Raw genomic sequence first — 20,909 nt, forward strand, 5'->3', positions numbered from 1 at the left:
CCAGCTTAATTCATAACTTTACCATCATTTAATATTCTATTTCTCTCTATCAACCCAACTCAACTACAAATTTAACACCATTATTCAATATTTCATTCACAAGTATTGAACCAGCTCACATAGATTTTACATAATTCATCTCTTTTGATCCTACACACCTCATTACTCTTAACATCCTCATTCACTTTTCTGTTTGCCTCTATTAACCTAGCTCACCTTATAATGCTATAAGGCCATCAACAACTCACCTCATAATTATTAAGATCATTACACATTATTCTATTCGATATAGAATATTATGAAATATTTTGTTCATCTCTATTAACCCAGCTCACCCTACAACTGTATGAACAGCTCACCTCAACTATTAACCCATACTCATTTTGCTATTCACCTCTACCAACCAAGCTAGGCTTACAACTTAATTAACGTCAGTGTTCAACGCTGTGTTCACCTCTATGTTCAGGCAGATTTGCCTATTTTGTATGGTATGAAGCAGTCACACACTTCAATGGTAAAAAAGTAACTGAATTTGACAAGTGATATTTATTGAGAGCCAAACCTCTGAGCGGAGAGAATCTACCTGAATCATTAAGGACCTTGTACTGTAAGAGTGCCAATAAAGCAGTCAAACCCAGGAGAGGTGTGATCTGCTCTAAACAGTCAGGCTTCGGCCGCAGCAGCTGATTTGGCTAGAGGAGAAAGCCACGGTCACCATGACGACATAGAGAGAGACCCTCGTCCGGGGTCTACGCGTGTTTGGGGCTGGGAGGAGGGCGGGGTGTTGTGACGACTGGCAGATCCCGAAACGCGCGCGCATTCGGAGAGAGAGGAGGAGGATGGATACTTACGTCCACGATGAAGAAGTCGAGCCAGCACCAGGCGTTGGTGAAGTACTTGACGAAGCCGTAGGCCACCCACTTGAGCAACATCTCCAGGATGAAGATGTAGGTGAAAACGCGGTCGGCGTACTCCAGGATGACGCGGATGGTCTTCCTCTGCTCGATGTACACGTCCTCGAACGCCTGGGAGAGGAACGGCCAACGCCACTGAAGACCCGTTACCAATAACTCAGTAACCCCGCCCCAATCCCACCCCAGGACACACCACTATTCCCTTCCCCAACGTTACCGCAAGTGAGAGTCTATGTTTGAATGTGTTTGTGAGATTGTAATTGTGTGTGAGAGTGCATGTGTATGAGTGTGAGTGTGTCTGAGTATGAGTGTTTAAGTTTGAGCATGCATGTGTGTGTGTGTGTGTGTGTGTGTGAGCATGTGTGTGTGCGTGTTTGTGTTTGAGAGTGGGTAAGTTCCAGTATGCATGTGTGTGAATGTGTGCAAGTTAGAATATGCACATGCTTAAATGAGTGTGTGTATGTGTGCTCTCACCAGTGCTCCACTACTGAGCAGGATCATGAAGATGATCAGGGTCTCAAACCAGTTGTGCTCCACGATCAGATAGCAGGTCTTCCTCAGGAACCACCAGTGCTTCCCCCAGCCCTCCGTGATGGGCACATCGCAGCACTTATACCGTGCAATACAGGCTGCAAGAGAGGACACGCCCTGTCACAGAGACGCACCACGCTCCCTCTGCAGGACCCCCAGTGTAAACCTCCCCCCCCCTCCATCCCACTGCAAGAACCCCCACCGTGTCACCTCTCCATCCCCACTGCAGGGCCCAAACCGCATCAATAACTGTCAACCCCCCAACCACCACCCCCAAAACACTATATTTATTATTTTAAGGGCGAGGGCTAAAAATCCATGGCGGGGTCAGGTCACACTGTAGCCGGGGTAACGTTATTTGGGTCTCCTTTGCAGAAGCGCTGATCAGGACAGGCGCTGGCTGAGAGCCCAAATGCAGCCCTGTACTCCTGAGTAACAGCGGTCGGCAACGTGAGGGCGAGGTGCGGCTGTCGGCACGCAGGCACCACGGCGACGGCGGCGGCACGGGGGCAGCCGTGGTGAAGGCACCCCGTCAAAATCAATACGGCCCTCAGAAGGGTCCACCTCAGCAGCGTCGGACACGCAGATACTCCACTGCAGAAGCCAAATGGCCACCGCAGCACTTTCAGCTTCCCCTGGGGGAACGGTCTGATGCCCAAGCATGACGCTTTCATTTAAAGGAGGTACATCTGTGCGAGACGTAATCTCTCCTTGGCTACTTAAAGGGCCAGTTTAGTGCACTGCATAGTACTGCTGGGGGAAGGGCGGTTGTGTGGCAAGTTTTGAGCGGATCCATTGTGTTGTCATGGAGGGAGGTAGCATGATTGAAAGGTAAATTTTAGGCTGATCCATTGTGAGTTCTCTTGGATGGTGGGGGGGAGGGGGATCCTACCTTCGGTCCAGCAGGCTTCTGGGTCCATGTACTCCTCCACCTGCTCCACCACCACCACGTCCTCCACTTCTGGCTTAATGTCAATGGTGCTGCCTTCTGAGGAGCTGGTGTCATCCAGCTACAGAGAGAGGGAAACAGAGAGAGAGAGAGCGAGAGAGAGCGAGAGAGAGAGAGGAAGAAAAGGACATAGAGATGTTCCTCGTTAACTGGTGGTTTTAACGGTTCCCCACAACTTTCCATGCAATCTTCATTCAAAAAAAAATATCAGCCCCCAAAAAAACACACACGCATGCACACACACGCACGCGCACGCACACACGCACACACGCACCTCCCCCCAAATCGAACGGGATCGCAGTTCAGTTAATGACACAGCCAACAGAGCGTCATTAACCTGCTTCTAGCTGACCTTGCCAAATGACTAATTACCCAAGCCAATCTGCTCCCAGATCAGCAGCCTGCTATACAACCAGCATTATGAGCAGTGTGGGCCTCTAGACACGATCCACTGGCTCCAGTGTAGAACTACAGGCTAGCTTTACACAGGAACGTAGCAGGATCTTTTCAGTGACATCCAGATGAATGAGGTTAAAAAAAACAAAAACTAGGGTCGCCAAATGAGAGAATAAAGTAGCTAATCGCATCACGATTAACCAAAATTTCTTAATTTGTTCAACCGAAGCCCTAATTAAAAGAGCTTTCAATACAGAACATTCATAATATTTAAAAGGCAAAGAAAACTCAGAAACAAATTTAATTCAAATTGCATAATATCACTATAGGTTCAATCAAAAACCCTTCACTGGTTTAAAGGCATATTGCATTCACTCTTAAGTTTTGATGATTAAGAGAAAAAAGGTTTGGAGGTGGGTGCTTTTCTAAATGAGCAAGGAATAAAATAAATACAACAGAACCAACAAAAAAAAAGTTTTAAAGTCATTTTGAATATAATGCAAGTGAATTGAGGAATATTATCATTCATTTTAGGAATAAAGAAATCAAATAATGTAATAATGTACCACTTTTGTCTTCAATATTTTGAGCATACGGTATATAGAAAATAAATTATTCTTATGTAACAGTGAAGAGGAGGGAAACAAACACTTGCGAGTATAAGAACATTCCACATAATACATAAGAAATGCAGTATTCTGTATTCTCTTGTGTGTAATGACGAGCTAGGCGTTCAGGGTTTTAGCTTTGCACCTGATTGAAGCAGTTAGCGTTACAGAAACTGCTTCCAGAAGTGGCTTGCCAAATGAAACCGGTTGTTCTGGCACAAGCATTCTGTCTTGTCTTGTGGCTCTGCTGCATTATAATGCATGTTGTTTGCCTCATTTTTATACAGCGTTAAAGCAAAGCAAGCCGTAAGTCAAGCAAAGCAAGCAACAAGCCATAGGTGACCTTGGACTGGCAAATACCAGAATGCTGACGATTAACCATCTGCTTCTATATCGCACTACGACGATAGAACACCCTCGATGTTATGGGGGTTTTTTTGTGTGCCACAATAAGGAATGGGTTGACCAGATGTCCTCTTTTTCCTGGTCCTCTTTTTGAGACTGAAAATATCCATCTGAATGGGATTCCTAAATTCCTTTAAAAAAAGATGGGATTGTGGTTTGCTCATAACCTAGACCATATATAAACAAAAAACATTATGTCTGTTCCATAGGCTAGTACAAATTAAACAAGAATTCCCAACATGACAAATTTTCCTTTCTCAGACTGAAGTTCTTGTTTTGATAAAGAGGAAAACACTGAAGAGTTTACAATGATATATTTGTATAGCTAACGTACAGAAGAGAACAAAGGCTCATTAAGAGTTGCATTATTTTTGAGGCATTTTTCGTATGCTCCAGTTCTTATGGTAGGAACAAAATTTAAACCTACGTGTATCTACATACAGATTAAAAACAGTTTAAAAAATGATGGCACTAGAGTAATTGGAAGCATTCATGTAACCAAATTATTGAAATGAATTCATTTTACTCATTTATTTTCTGAATACTTTAGCAGGACTATAGAAAGTCATCTCGAAGTTGCAGCAGTCCATCTTCACATGGTTTGATATCTCCCTGTACTACGGAGAACAGTAGTAACATGCAGAACATGCGCTCTTGGTGGAAATAGGAATCAAGGGAAAAGTGCGGTAATACTGTTTAAAAAGATGAACGTATTAAGCATTATAAATGAACACATTAACTTTGACAGCCCTAAAAGAACAAACTGTATTTTCCTTTTATCCATCTGTCTATGGCTGCCTATGCAGCAGAACAGGGCAATCTAGCCTCTCAGATATACCCAGTTCTTCTCTGCTCCCAGTGAATGCTGGAGAGGATTTTAAAAAGTGTGAACAGGATCCAGGTTTGGATCGATGCATGAACTTATCCTTCCAAATAAACAGGGGTTATCATTTTTTGTAATTCTGAAGCATGTTCATCAAAATTGCTTACAGGAGTTTGTATAGTGCACCGAACAATGGATGTTAAATCTCCCAGTAGAGTGTTGGCCACCATCTATAGCCAATTTGGCCTGCATGCACTGCGGCACTGGACTGACCCATTATGGACAGGAATTCTGCATATATATAAAAACAATTTAATTATTTATGGCTCATACCACATCTCATTGCTGAAAACATTTCTCAGTATGACGGTATGATAAAGGGACTAGGTCAAAGGTCAGAGGTCAGAGATCTCTCTGCACTCATGTTCCTCTGCTCTGATTCTCCAGGGTTTTTTTATAAGATGGTGGTTTGTGACTCCGCCCTTCTGGCTCTCCCAGAAGCTCAGTATGGCCGCTTGCCCGAAATGAGTGGGAAAGCAGCCCTCGCTCATCCAGAGGCATGCCCCACAATGCACTGCACGCATAACCGCAGGAGCCCGTGCATCTCCCTGAATTTTTTATGGCATTCCAGTTCACGCCAGATCAAAGAAATCTATGGTTGTTACCACTCCGAATCATTCCGCATCTTCCGAAAGGGCTCGTCGGACTCTGGAGAGCTCTCGGGGCCCTGAGCGGGGAGGGACCCTGAATGCAAATACCGCAACACTCAGGGAATCGAGACGCAACGCACGCGTACACGCGACGCGGCAGGCAGAGCTCTCGAGCATGAAACTGCCCTTTTTTTTGGACAAATGTGTACAGTACGGTGTATAGTCAAGCACCCCAGTCCCACCTCTACCAAGGTCAAACGAGTGCACCAACTGCCCACAAGTCAACAACACTGCAATGCTGAGACAGCAGGGAAATAAGGGAAGGCCATCGTGACTAATGTACCACAGTGTACAAATCAATCAACCCACTGCAGTACAACTGGCCAATTTCAATCATGTGTAATCATACCTCATACATTATTAACATTGCCATCTATAGGAAATTACCCTTACTGTCCCACTGCACATCTAAAGCCAACTCTTATGCTGTTGGCTGAGCATCCCTTTAAAATGTACCAGCCTCAGTTCCTCCTACATTGGCACAGTAGGTTTTCATTTTTCAAAAATGCAAAAGAACTGCTATTAGTTGGTGTTTTGAGGTTCGTCTTGCAGTCTAAACCTTATATAAGTTTTCTGCCCAAAACCTGGATCCTATTGATGCAGCTACAGTCTTTCTACTAGTCTTTCTGCCCCCATCACACTGAATTAATACAACTTTCCCACTGTAAAGCTGGAACCAGGCTGGCTCATTATACCCCTTTCCCACTGTAGAGATGGAACCAGGCTGGCTCATTATACCCCTTTCCCACTGTGGAGCTGGAACTAGGCTGCCTCATTATACCCCTTTCCCACTGTAGAGCTTGAACCAGGCTGGCTCATTATACCCCTTTCCCACTGTAGAGATGGAACTAGGCTGCCTCATTACACCCCTTTCCCACTGTAGAGCTGAACCAGGCTGGCTCATTATACCCCTTTCCCACTGTAGAGCTGGAACCAGGCTGGCTCATAATACCCCTTTCCCACTGTAAAGCTGGAACCAAACTGGCTTATTATACCTTTTCTCCACTGTAGAGCTGGAACCAGGCTGGCTCATAATACCCCTTTCCCACTGTAAAGCTGGAACCAAACTGGCTTATTATACCTTTTCTCCACTGTAGAGCTGGAACCAGGCTGGCTCATAATACCCCTTTCCCACTGTAAAGCTGGAACCAAACTGGCTTATTATACCTTTTCTCCACTGTAGAGCTGGAACCAGGCTGGCTCATAGTACCCCTTTCCCACTGTAGAGCTGGAACCAGGCTGGCTCATAGTACCCCATTCCCACTGTAAAGCTGGAACCAAACTGGCTCATTATACCCATTTCTCAACATATGCTGGTAAAACCCGTCAGTCATTCTGGCAGTCAGTAGACCTCCACGGGCCTCCAGGTTTCTGGAACTCACCTCTTTAGTGCCCTCTACATCTGATTCGCTGCTGAAGTCCTCAGTGTTGAGGTTCTCAAAGTCTGACTCGCCCACGGCGATGGGCACCCGCACAGTTAGGTTGGGGTTGTGTATGAAGGACATGCGGTCCTCGTCGATCATGTACTTCCCCACGCTGCTGCCGATGCCGCTGGTGGTGCCGTTGCCGTTCTTCTGGTAGTCCAGCTCCCGGTTGATGTCCACGCCCGTGTGGTTGGCAATACAGTTCAGCTTCTTGTCGTACATGTCGTCGAGCGGCTTCACCTCGTCCGTCACCTTCCTCTTCAGCAGGGTGGCGGCCAGCAGCCGCAGCTTGATCTTCATCCAGGCGATGCCCTTCTTGATGCGGATGACTGAGATCTGCAGGTTGTTCATCTCGCCGTCGTCGTCCGTGGCCGCCAGGTTGTCCGCGCTGAAGGAGCTGAGCAGCAAGGCCAGGAACAGGTTCAACACCTGGGGGAGCGAGCCAGGTGACATCAGCATCTGGACGGATTCACTCCTCAAACCTGAACTTCATACCTGTACCCATCCCTTCATGGTGTCATTCATTTAATCCCACTACTCTCTCTGCAGGCCCCCTTAAATGGTAACACTTTATATGAATAATCCTTCATAAGCACTACATGACACCTGCATTAGTACTACACAGACCTTCATAAATGCTTGTCTGTAACAACAAACAGGCACACGGTGTTAGTGCTGAAATATTTTTTGTCATTTCAGATGTCTAATCTGTTATATAGTGAAAGGTACAACATAAAATAAATCCAAAGTTAATAACTTATTTTTTTACAAAAATAGTAGATATGACAGAAACGTGTTCTCTAAATGTTTAGGCCTGCAGCTAGCTTACATCAACTTTTTTTCTAAAACAGTCAATGAAACAGGCGGGTATGCAAACGCGGTCCTGTCCTTCCTCACCACCAGGTTTCCGATGACCATGACCATCATGAAGACGATGAGGCACATGGTCTGGCCGGCCACCTCCATGCAGTCCCACATGGTCTCGATCCACTCGCCGCACAGCACGCGGAACACGATCAGGAAGGAGTGGAAGAAGTCGTTCATGTGCCAGCGCGGCAGCTCGCAGTCCGTGGCGATCTTGCACACGCAGTCCTTGTAGCTCTTGCCGAAGAGCTGCATGCCCACCACGGCGAAGATGAAGACGATGATGGCCAGCACCAGGGTCAGGTTTCCCAGGGCCCCCACCGAGTTCCCGATGATCTTGATCAGCATGTTGAGGGTCGGCCATGACTTGGCCAGTTTGAACACCCTGAGCTATGAGTGGAGATGCAGGGGGAGAGGAGGAAAGGGAGTTCAAGGAGTGCGAGGGGCAGCGGGGCAAGGGTTTGGTAGCAGTGGGATTGGGGTTATGGAGCGTGGAGGGAGGGAATACGGAGTGAGAGGGGAGGAGTTAGGGAGTGTGAGGGGGAGGGGTTAGGGAGCATGCAGGGGAAGTGGGAAGGAATAAGTATTAGAAAGAGGAGGGAGGGGTTCGATGAAAGAATCAGAGGATAGGGAGGACAAGAAAGAAAGAAGTCATCATTGAGAGACAGTCAAATAACTGAGGGGACTGGGCAGGGGAACCATGTACACAGTGACGGGGGTTTGTAACGGTTCCCACAGTGAGGAAATTTAGGGTCTTTACCAATCGGAATGATCGCAGCACGGACAGACCCTCCACGTCAGCCAGGCCCAGCTCCATCAAGCTCAAGCTCACAATGAACCCGTCAAAAATGTTCCAGCCCTCCTGGAAGTAGTAGTATGGGTCCATGGCAACCAGTTTGGCAAACATCTCGGCAGTGAAGATTCCGGTAAATACCTGTATGACACAGACAAATTAAGCATGAAGGCTTCCCATCTAAAACACCCACACAGCTAGACCAGGCTGCAACACCACACCTAAACCTATGACAAAAAAAATATACAATAATAAACAAAAAACAAAAAACTCCAACCTCACCCATTTCTATAGCTTGATACCCTGTATATGCCACCACATGTGGTAATAGGAGGTCTTATCCTAGCCTATAAATAATAATAATAATAATAATAATACTTCCTCTTCCCATTACTTATGCCACAAATAATTTTGCTTTACAAATGACCTATCCTTTCTTATCCCGTAAAAAGGTTCTAGGTCCCATCCAATGAATTGATTGCACAATTTTATTTAAATATTAAAAATTAAAAATGTCAACAGCATACTGTAAGCGGAACATCATGTTCATAATTCAATGGCCATATTAAATATTAAAAGGACATAAAATTGTATTCAGGGTATATTATATAGGTATGTGGTCATACATCTCCCTAACAAATCCAGATAGACTGTCACACAGGGCTTCACTGTTGGAGTACAACAAACAATAAGTCTATATATCTTTGAAAAGCAAAACCCATTCACATACTTACTGCCATATTGTAGATAATGAGTTTAGCCAGACCAGTAACCAGCCAGCACTCAAAAACCCACAGAGAGAGATCTTGCTCTCTTTCAGGTATTAATTATGAAAGGGGAAGAGACTTGTGAGATGGTGGCACTTTGCTGTACTGCCATTGGCTGTGTGAGTTTTCAGAAACAGGTTAGACCATGCATTAAATTGTATCCCAACTGTATATTTGTGGTGTGCATACATAAGACAGAATGGGAGTGAGTGCATGTGAATGTGTGCGTATGTGTGTGTGTTTGAGAGAGAGATAGTGTGTGAATGTGAGAGCATATAAGTATGTGTGTATGTGTGTGCCTCTCATCTACCACCAGGAAATACCTAGGCTCAGGTAAAACCAGGAAATGTTCATTTTGTCTTACAAGCTCACATTTTTCCACAACTCCCATATCCTCAGCCCTGTCCGGCACCATGAAGAACTGGTGCAGTCCTGCCCTCAAAAGCCTTACAAATCACTAATTATGGGAGAATGCGGACCATCGTGAACCCAGAAATGGGCGGAGCCACAGGTGACAGATGCAAGGGAGCATGGTCCTCACCAGGTTCCCTACGGTGAGCACGTGCTCAAAGTGCGGGGTCATGGGGTAATGCTCCATGGCCATGAAGAGTGTGTTGAGCACAATGCAGATGGTGATAGCCAGGTCGACGAAGGGATCCATCACCACCAGGTTGACGATCTCCTTGATCTTCAGCCACGTCGGGCAGCACTCCCAGATCAGGAAGGTGTTGGCGAACTTGTACCAGCATGGAGGGCAGTTCCGCTGGGACTCCTCCAGCTCTGTGGGGACAGAAGGCGGAGCCAGACAGAGGATGGCATGTGCCCATCAAACAAGGATCACTAATAATAATAACAACAATAATAAGCAATAAGGGTGAGAAAAACAGAAGGAGGGTGGGAAAGAGGGGGATTAGTTCGAAACGAAGTTAAGGAAGAGAAAAGAGGTGTTACCCTCCACCAGAGTGTTGGTGTTGACACTCAGCACGCTGTTGGCCCTCTCTTTGCGGCCAAAAGAAGTGTTGAGCTGGTCCACAGCCACCATCAGGGACCCCGAGTTCCTCTTCTTCACCTCCCCCTCTGTGGTGGGCTGTCAGGAGGAGAGTCAGGACAGTGAGTCCTTTCCAAGACCCCCTGAAAACTTAAAAACCCCAAATCCTTAAACCTGCCCCTTGCCATTGGATGTGTCCCAGGGAGAAGGGCCCTTGGGACGGAGGAGAGTGGCTCTGGGCCAATTGCGCCTGCCCAAAAGGTTGCGGCCTTTATTCACTCCTACCCGCCTCTACTGGTACCCTCGCAGGGGGATGTGGCAGGGCGGGGTGGAGCCAGAGCCAAGAGGGGGAGGGGCATTTTGTTAAGATAATGTTTTTTTTTTTTTAAGCGACTCCTCATGTAATATGCAGACTGGGTTCAGACAGAGGAGAAACAGGAGGCAGGTGAAGATTTGTTTCTTTTGGCCAAATGTGATGCCAAAAAAAAACACCCAGTATAAACTCCGGTCAGCCAATTCACACTCAATTCACAATACCATCGGTTTATACTTCACATAAAGGCTTTTAATAAAAGAGATGCTTTTCATCACCTTTCAGGAATAACCATCAAACCAAACTCAAAACGTTACAGTACAATGATCTGTTGCCATTTATGGAACTTTTTCCTGATAATTCCAGAACTTAGGGAGGCAACAACACAGAAATGGCTTTTAAAAAATATTAAAATCGTTTGCCGCTGTCCGTTTGTCACTTTTATATTTGTCTAGAATGCGTAGGATTTTTTTTTTACAAATGCTGGTTTAACACTGAAATAAAACAGCTGTTGATGTTCTACATCGCTGGACACACATACTGCAACTGTCAAAATGGCTAGCCTATATTTTTACTGGTTATATTTTGCCTTCAATAATTACCTCTAACATTAGCATGTACCAGCTATATTAACAATTAAATTAAATTCATGTTTGTTTTTTTACAGGCCTGCCAACATTTCATAAGCTGAACATGTTGGAAATGGTAATGCCCACTTTCACCATTTGGAATTGGATACCAACAGTGAATACATATACTGTGATTCAACTCTTTCCAACTTGTGACAGGTCTGCACTGTACATAAAAATTTGGGCAACGCTGTGGAAATGCTGGATCGATCCCCACGCTCTCTATCGTCTGTCAACATATGAGCTCCACCTAACAAGCATCAGCTCAAATCCCTTCGAGGCCATCCTCTTAAGGCAAACTTAAGATGGTTGTACTGCCAAGCCAAGGAGTCTGATTACAGCAGATTAATACAAAACCCAAGGCTCTCTTTCAGCAAGCCATCCTGGGTTTGAAAGGACTTAAGAGCACTTGTTTTTCTAAACTCAAATAATTTTTTGCAATTTTTTTTCTTCTCCATTCTCATGATTAAACGGTTTGGGGCTGGGTATGCACTCATGTGGGACCACAGTTGGCACTGGCACAGCTGGGACTGCATTCAAATTTTTGGGTCCACTGCACCCCTGACCTGGGAGCCTAAGAGTCCCTTATTTCTCCATTTTGTTTATGCCACTATTCTCTCTGACAAAAACCCGCTATTATTAAAACCCAGCTCAGGTCTTCTCCAGCTGCAGGAGGATGGGGTCCCAAACACACAGCTCCACTCAGAACCCTTTGGTCCCTGCACCCCAGCTACATGCTAAAAAGTTTAAATGTACCAAATCTCAGCCCTGCTCGCTGGATTAATACTCTCCTCCCTCTCCTCTACGCCCCCCCCCCCAGCCTCGTCACACCCCAAGCTCCCTGTTTTCTGCACCCTGAACCCCAACTGCATGCACCCCACGGGCCTCATAACAGGGGTAACTGGGAAAGAGGGGGGGCATCGCTGAAATCTGCATGCAGTGGCATGCACAAGTCATATCAGACGCTTTTTTCTCATTCTGAGTAGAACATATACAGGAAACTCAGATTGAGAGAAGTTTAAGGATGTCAAACTACCATGCTAACTAGGATGGACAGAAGAGTTACTGGAAAAGTTCATCTTGCTTTGAGGTTGCTTGGGAAAGACGCAGAAAGAGAGAGAGTTACAGAAAAAGAGATAGAAAGGAAAAGAAAAGAAACTCCTTTTTATGTTGCAAGTCTCAGAGTGAAGACAAACAAATAGACACACTGACAGCTAAAGGAATTTATCAGAGGAAATAAAAAATTAAACACACTCATGAGTTAATTAATGGATTAATGAAATTGGTGAGTAATAGACCCTGAGTATTAGGTTGTGAACTAGAGAGCTTTATAAGAGCATTACTGCCACAGTCATTTGAGTGACATCCAGTCTCAATCGGAGTTGGTCAGTCTTAGTAAGGAACTATACTGAGGCCGACTACGGGCATTCAGTGTTCAAAGTACCACTTATCTGACAAGAAATAGTGGGAAGAGAGGGGAATTCCACACAGATATTTCTCTCAAGGATGTGTAATGCAGAAATAAGGAACACAAGGTAAGCGGGAAATACTCAATCGAATTTAAAGTGAGTAGGAGTCATTGGACAAACACTCATGAGAAAGAGCCTGAGAGTGCTTCATGGATATCTGATATGGTCACTCAATAAATTTGAGTAGAACAACTTCACTTCCAAAATGGTTTCCATTACAAAATAATACCTTAAATATTAATATCAAAAGAGCATTGTTTCTTTTCATTCTTTCTTTGTTTAGTTTGGGGACAGAGGCAGCATGCCTGTTTCATGAAGGAGGGAGGGACAGCGAGAGAAAGGGATGATGAAGTTGTGCGGGACTTGCAAAAAAAAGGAGGAAGAGGAGAACAGGAATACAAACAGCAAGAAAGAAAAAAAAAGAGTAAAAGAAGTAGAGGAAGTAGAATGCCATGCCTAGACTGGTCTACTCATAGACTTCCTTACGCTGTCGTCAGTAGCTGCCTTATCTATTATCACCTCAGGCAGTAGGCGTCCGCCGGGCCCGGGTCCTATGAGCGACACCACGCCGTTGCAGTCCACCGTGCTGTTGCGCTTGCCGTGGTAGCCGCTGTAGCTGCTGCGGCGGTACGGGCTGAAGAGCGAGCCGCGCCGGTCGTCGCTCTCCTCCACCGTGCTGTGCTCGTCGTCGGCGAACTCGTTCTCCGAGCCCATGTCCTTGGAGCGGCCCTTGAAGCTGAAGATGCTGTTCTTGCTGTTGTGTCGAGAGAGGAAAGGAGACCCTGGGATACTGAGGAGGGACTGAGGAGAGAGCGAGACAGAGAGTACTTTAAACACCCAAAATACCAGTACATAGGAACTACACATATTATTATTACTTTGGGTCCAAGCAGCAAAGCTGCTGGAACCCTATTATTTTTGTTCGGATTGTTATTAATTTATATACATATTTTTTCCCCCCTAAAAGTGTTAGCACAGCAAAAACTGTACATTGTAGAACAACCAATTTGGCGGGTAGGTTCCATTCCCACCCACTACTCAGGTAAGAAAAATTACCCAGATTGGCCTGATGGTGGCGCTATAGGAAGAAAGTGACTTTTTTAATCTATTTTGGGCCATAACATAACTTTTCAATCCTTTGGCCAAAATTCTTCTTCAGATGCCCTGGCTCATACCAAACTAATTTGGCTCAAGGATCCATCAAGTCTGACATATTGGATTTTTTGCTAATTTGCATTGTTTGAAATTATATTTCTCCTACAACAATTGTCTGATTTACATGAAATTTGGTACAATTCGTCTTTAGATAAAGCTCCATTCAGACTTTTGATAAGTTAAAAAATGGATAAATAAGAAGCCAATGAAAATTTTTGTGGGTGTGGCTTATCACAAAAATGGTTAATTGAATGTAATTTTGATTATTAAACTTGAATGCAAAATTGAATTCCCTTTGGTCAATAGGTGGCACTCTTGCAGGGGAAAATGTGAAAATTCCCATAACTCATAAACCAAATAACCAAATCACTTGAAAATTTGTTGGCAGTGTCTTGGTTAAAGGTCCACACAGACCATAGACAACTTCAAAAAACAGAAACGACAACTGCTTATTAAACTGTAGCATGCATTAGATTGACTTTCCATGGTCCAATCATCTTGAAATTTGTTAAAGTGGTACTACAGGTAGGCCTCTACTAGTTAGAAAAATTTGGTGTGACTTGGCCAACAGGGAGCAGCACACTAATTAATAAAACATTTGACTATCTTTACAAGAATATTTCTCAGCATTTTTGTAATAATGCGAAGAGCGTTATACCCCCATGTCTCTGCCTTCATAACAACTTTGCCTCAATAACCCATAATAATTTCCTCCATACTGTATTCCAGCAATTTTGCATTTTTAAAAAATACTTAAAATACAACTTGACCCACAAAAATGGACCAATTTGTACAGAATCTAGTATACCCCCCCATTTGAGCAAGTTCCATCAAAATACATCAGAATTGCCGTGGGCGTGGCTTATCACAAAAATGCTAATAACCTTTGAACGTCACATTATCATGAATTCCTTTGGCATCTGAGACCAAGAAAGCAGGTACAATTTTGGCCAATAATTGACCATTTTGCATTAGACTTGATGCAAGGCTCCATTGAGCTCCAGCTCCAGCAAAATTCTGTACATTGAAATTTATGAAATCTTGTAGCTATGTTAGTAACATATTTGCCTACGGAATGTTTTGGCACAGATCAGATCAGAATCATGAAGAAAAAGCGGTTGCTCTGGAGTTTCAGATCAAGGAGGAGTCAAACGGGTGTGAGTATCGGAGGTGTAGTTCAGTTAGTTCAATTCTGAAGCAAAGTGAGGTGTGGTGAAGCAGAGTCCTTGTAGCAAGTTGCTGTGACAGCACACTCTGACGGCACAACCCTCAAATTCAGAAGTAAGAATATTGTCCTTGGCTAGAGCCATTTTTACCTTTAGCTGCCTACGGAATCTTTGGGTGAGCGAGAGGTCTGGGTTTAAATCCAACCTCAGACTCACATAAAATGTCTCATTCGTTACATAGGGTACCTCCCCTATGAACACTGAGTTATCTTGGCACTGATACGCCGTTTGTTAAATTGTGCAATATTGACTGGGAGTCCTTGGACCCCGTGCATTGCTGCTTGCAGCTATATTTATTATTATTGTCATTGTTGTTGTTTCTTATTACCAGTGTTTATCATTTAACTTGCCAATGTGTTTCCTCTTCATTCCTTGTGCTGCTGTATTAATTCTATTTAGCTTATGTCTTTTACACTGTTAATTGCTTTGACAATATGGTGCACAGTCATGTCAATAAAGCATTATTAAATTGAACTGAACTGAAAGAGAGAAAGAGACAGAGTAGGAGAAGGAGAGAGGGAGAGGCAGAGGGGGGCCGGAGTCATAGAGGGACCGAGTGCATGAGAAAGGAAGGAAATTAGAAGCCAAGTGAAAAGGCGATAAAGAAACAGAGAGAGAAGGAGAATAAGCCAGAAAGAGGGAGAGGGAAAGAGAGATACATTTTCCTCCGCTGATTTAGTCAATGACTGATACAGGACGCGTTTTTGGTCAGTGATGCAGAATGCATTTTTGGTCAGTGATGCAGAATGCACTTTTAGTCAGTGAATGAAACAGGATATACTTTTGGTCAGTGAGTAAAAAGGGAGAAGCCCCTTGAACCTGAAGAAAAAGAACATAAGTGCAGTGGTACATGAGAGCAATACCACATGCACTCTGAGCCAGAAGCCTTTGATAACTTTGATACCATTTATAAGTGTTGATCCCAGCCAATATACTAGACAAATACACAGAATATGGTGATGAATCTTTGACACCTGCCATTTAGGCCATAGACTATTGTCAGGCCTCCCAGTGATTGCATTAGCATTGTCTGTTTACTTGAGTAACTAAAAAGTTTTGGATTTGATTCCCAGCTGAGCAAGGCACTTAGCCTGAATTGCTTCAGTAAAATATCCAGGCAGTTTATATGGATCATACACAAAAATGTAATCTGTGTAAGTTGCTGTAGATAAGAAATTTTGCAAATGTATAAATGTATGAAACATACAAGCAGCCACTGTTGTCTTGCTCCTGGGTGTTATCCTAATATTGAATGTGTATCTAACTGTTTTGCAATCATAAGACCTTTTTTGCAAGCAGACAAAATCAGAAACTGAGAGAAATATAACAGTCTTCAGAATTTTCTGGCTTCACGCCACAAATTTAAATAAAAATATTTTCCAGAAGCAGAGGCGATGCTTTGGCTCCGGTTTCAGAGAGACTGGGGCAGCGCTAAGAGCACTAAGGGAACAGGAGAGTGAAAGCCGTCGCAGAGGGCCGGGAACGCCACGGCCGTTTAATGGAAGCCGCGTTAATTATTCACATCCAGCAGAGAGAGCGCGCCCCGCTCTGCACAGGAAGCAGGAGGCGCGGGGCCGACGCCCTGCTCTGCACAGGAAGCAGGAGGCGCGGGGCCGACGCCCTGCTCTGCACAGGAAGCAGGAGGCGCGGGGCCGACGCCCCGCTCTGCACAGGAAGCAGGAGGCGCGGGGCCGACGCCCGCTCTGCACAGGAAGCAGGAGGCGCGGGGCCAACGCCCTGCTCTGCACAGGAAACAGGAGGCGCGGGGCTGACGCCCTGCTCTGCACAGGAAGCAGGAGGCGCGGGGCCGACGCCCCGCTCAGTCCAGCACATGACAAGGCGTGCCACGACCGTGGATTCATGGCTCGAGTCCTCTGCCCAACATCTGGGGCCCAAACCAAACTCGCCCCTGCAGTACTCCTACTGTCCTCACCTGGTTCAAGGTCAACCTGCATGACGGTTCTCTTATCTGGTTCATGAAGAGGTCGACCTGCCTAACCAGCTAACCTGGTTCATAGAGCTCCATTTGCTTTACTGATTCTCTCATCTGGTTCATGGTAGAGACCATTGTTGGCTAACAATTTTGTCACTTGGTTCTCGATAGAAGGCTACCTGCCAAATCATTCTGTAATCTGGTTCATAAAAAAGGTTACGTAATGGTTTCCTAACCTGGTTCATGAGAGATCGATCTGCATAAGGGTTATCTTACCTGGTTAACACCACATGCCAATATGACTTGCTTTTCAGGTTTGCGCCCAACAGGGCCCTATGTTCCTCTGACAGTAACCTACTGTTCACACCAAGATACAAGACTCAGAACTTTGGCAGGACACCATTTAGTGTCTATGGTCCCACATATGGCCTTTAGAATAGGCTGCCAGGGGGTCTGAGGGCTGCTCAGTCCTTGGATGGTCTTTAGAAGGAACTCAACCTTTTACCTGAGTTCCTATTGGTCTACTTTTATTTATTTAATTGAATATATTTATTTATTTATTTAGGATCCCCATTAGCAATACACAGTGTGCAGCTAATCTTCCTGGGGTCCGAAATTTGTTTATAATTTGTTTCATTACATCTCTTTTTGCACTTACTATGTTGTATTTCCTTTTAATGCTTTTTAATGCCTTTTAAACTTTAGCCATTGCACTAGGTGTATGACACGTGCTATATAAATAAAGACTGATAACCTAGTTCATGAGGAGCTATACCTCTCTACTCGTTACCTCATCTGGATTATAATACAGGTCTACCCACCTAACCGTTAGCTAAAATGGTTAATAAAGGTCTATCTTATTGCTCGCACACCTGGTTCATGATAATGGCCTTCCTTGGCTAACCATTTTCTCACCTGGTTCATGATGGAAGTCTTCCTGCCTAACCGGTTGTCAGGGAAACGGAACCTGCTCCTCTTGCTGCCGTCGTCGGACTCTGACTTGACAAACTTCTCGCTGTCGCCCTTCTCCTCGCCGTGGGACTGCTCCTTCTGCCGCCACTTCTTCTTACGGTTGCGTCGTTCCTTGGCGCTCTTGGAGCTAACCTTGGACATATCGGACGAGCTGCAGGACATGTGACCCCCACCGTCATCCTCTACAACATCCTCTGACACAGTTCCCGCTGAGGTCGCCATGGCTGCCGCCTGAGGTCACAATAAGGGAGAGGGAGAACATAGAGAGAAAGAGGAAAAGAGAGAGAGGGAGAGGAAGAGAGTCAGAGAGTACTTTGATGAGCAGAAATACAAAAGAATGTGTGTACTGCAAGCCACATTCTGATATCAGCATTAAGGAAAACACATCAAAATGGAAAGAGACACATAAACAGAGAGCGCAAGACCAACAAAGACTGAGAGACAGACAAACAGACAAAGACAGGAGCCATAGAGACAAATACAGAGACAGATGTACAAACAGACTGGGGCAGGGAGAGGGGGCAGACCTGGGCATCCTCCTGCTGTTTCTTCAGCTGCTCCAGCATGGCCTTGAACTCTGCCTCCTTCTGCTCCGCCTCTTCCATGGTGGCCTGGTTCTGCTCCTCGTAGGCCATGGCGACCACAGCCAGGATCAGGTTGACCAGGTAGAAGGAGCCCACAAAGATCACCAGCACGAAGAAGATCATGTAGGTCTTCCCGGCCGCCCGCAGCGTCTGAAGCACAGGGCAGAGATACTGCTTACCCAGCATGCCTGGCGCTGACCTCACCGCAACCCCAAACCTCCCATCCACTAACATTTATCCAAAATAATCCTGAATACAGCAGCTTTTAAGAAGGGGTCTTGCTCTCAGTACGCTTATTTTTCTCATTTCCTTGACTCCTTTCCTAGTATGGAAAGCCAAATATATTTTAAAAAATACATGAAATTGACATCCTCCCATGAGTGGAGCTAGGATGGAGGAAAGCACGCTGGGATGGAGGAATCAAGGAAATATATATAAGGCAACATCCTTGACATGACACATATGGAGAAGTGAATACACAGGACGATAATTATATGTTACACATTCCAAAAAATAATTCCACAGAGGTTGCACTCGTGCTTCCTTGCTCAATAATTCTCTGGGAGCCTCCAAGCTTCTAGCTCCTTGAAGGAGTATTTAACGGGTTGGCATGTCCTCAGGGCGCACCCTGTTCAATTTCCAGGTCAGCCAAGGACCTTGGAGATAAAGGACAAATAAAATAAGTGATTCGAATACACCCACGTTGACACCGCGTGAGTCAAGATGTAAATCTCTCATATTTTCTGACACGTTTGGCCTTCCATACTACGAAAGGAGGCAAGGAAAGGAAGCAAGGAGGTAAAAACAATAAGCGGTTGGAACACACCCGTGGTCTAACATGATACACTCTACTTGCTATGGCTACGTGCTATGTCAGAGAACATGAAGAATACTCTAAATCCTCTGCTCAAAACATGTCCAGAAACCACATTTTTCACTGATTAGCTAGATTTTTTTCTTTCAAAAAACCTGTTTAATGTTTCAAAATGCCTTTTGGCTCTGCGCACCCAATCTGAGGGAATGGACAGGTTGTGATTATTTTTAGACTCTTGAATTACAAATAGCTCCCACTCTAGGCACATCCACAGAACAGGACCGCCGTTCCTCTGTTCTATTGAAGGGTGGAGAATATCTTCATTTTCACTGAGAGTATGTACCGTACAGCACTAAATTCTCAGGCCTTCCATGCTCCAGGCACCAAAGAGGAGTTACAGCCACAGGAATTTTTAGCTTCACGTCCTCTCTGTCCCTGCACCACTCTCTCTCCATTTCTCTCTGCTTCTCACTCCCTCCCCTCCTTCTCTCTCCCTCTCTCAGTCTCTCTCTCTTCCCCCCCCACTCTTTCTCTCTCTATATACATCTCTCTCTCTCCCCCTCTCTCTTTCTTTCTCTCTCTCTCTCTCTCCCTGCCTCTCAGCCATTCATTTCCAGGAGTCCAGATGGGCGAGCTTGGCCCTCCCTTGCCATACCAGGAAGGAACTGTGTCTGACGCCATGTTCGCTTGGACTCTCAAAACATGTTAGACAAAGAATAATGGATGATTTCAGATTTAGAGCCTGTTTTTGTAATGTGGAAGGTCAGAGGTTGGTATGTGCTTATTCAGTATTCATAAAATATGATTTGATATAACCAATCATTTACTTAGTTAAATTTGTAATGCATATGTATTAACCATGTACCATAATTATTAGTAAAACCAATTAATGATATTATGTTTAATTATACATAATTATATTAAGAGGGGACTGCCCCCACTCGTCAGTTCTGGCTTATCCTCTTTGCTGTGTCTCAGTGCCAGACTCTTGCACAGAATTCAACCCTTAAATAACTTGTTTTGTCAGGACACTATAAGGGGAGCATTCTGCCTGCCCAACGCTTTTGGGGAAAAGCACTGCCAGCTGCACCCTCACTCAGAGCACCGTACAAACCCACACTGCCCGCTGCAATCCTGCAGGTTTCTCCAGGATACCACCCCCCCCCCCCCACCCTGCATTCTCTCCACACAGGAGCTGTGCTGGTGTCCCATTAAAGGGGCAGGGGGGATGGGTAGTGCGCACAGAAAAGTGTTGGCTTACGTCACCGGGGCTTCTGGGTAATTTTCTCAGACACGTGCATAAATTATGGATGCGGTTTACACGGAGTGCTCGGAAAGGAATTCTGAACACAACACACTGAGAACTGGCAGGGGTGACAAGCAACCAGGAACTTCACTCCCTACCCCTTACCCCATACAATACCCCCTCTATCCATTACCATACCCTCTATCTCACACACTACTCCCTCTATCCCCTCTCACACACTGCTCCCTCTATCCCCTCTCACACACTGCTCCCTCTATCCCCTCTCACACACTACTCCCTCTATCCCCTATCACACACTACTCCCTCTATCTTCTATCTCACACACTGCTCCCTCTAACCCCCTACCTCACACACTACTCCGTCTATCCCCTATCA

At 45.2% G+C, this 20,909-nt stretch overlaps 1 protein-coding gene across 8 annotated transcripts in view; it reads right to left on the bottom strand.

The window, feature by feature from the left end:
• scn8aa (sodium channel, voltage gated, type VIII, alpha subunit a) overlaps positions 1-20,909 on the bottom strand; it is a 77,828-nt gene that overhangs the window by 26,355 nt on the left and 30,564 nt on the right. For 4 of the 8 annotated variants that reach the window (XM_064298992.1, XM_064298989.1, XM_064298994.1 and 1 more), the window contains exons 10-20: positions 18,397-18,603; positions 17,813-18,100; positions 13,103-13,384; positions 10,136-10,271; positions 9,726-9,964; positions 8,385-8,558; positions 7,658-8,014; positions 6,719-7,189; positions 2,338-2,455; positions 1,389-1,543; positions 852-1,025 (exon numbers count right to left, since the gene is read on the bottom strand). In XM_064298992.1, the coding sequence (XP_064155062.1) occupies positions 852-1,025; positions 1,389-1,543; positions 2,338-2,455; positions 6,719-7,189; positions 7,658-8,014; positions 8,385-8,558; positions 9,726-9,964; positions 10,136-10,271; positions 13,103-13,384; positions 17,813-18,100; positions 18,397-18,603 (2,601 nt within the window). Of the gene's footprint in view, positions 1-851; positions 1,026-1,388; positions 1,544-2,337; positions 2,456-6,718; positions 7,190-7,657; positions 8,015-8,384; positions 8,559-9,725; positions 9,965-10,135; positions 10,272-13,069; positions 13,385-17,812; positions 18,101-18,396; positions 18,604-20,909 lie in introns of all 8 variants that reach the window. The other 4 variants (XM_064298991.1, XM_064298985.1, XM_064298986.1 and 1 more) reach the window with 1 other exon arrangement.

This window comes from Anguilla rostrata, chromosome 11 (assembly GCF_018555375.3).
Source record: "Anguilla rostrata isolate EN2019 chromosome 11, ASM1855537v3, whole genome shotgun sequence".
NCBI lineage: Eukaryota > Metazoa > Chordata > Actinopteri > Anguilliformes > Anguillidae > Anguilla > Anguilla rostrata.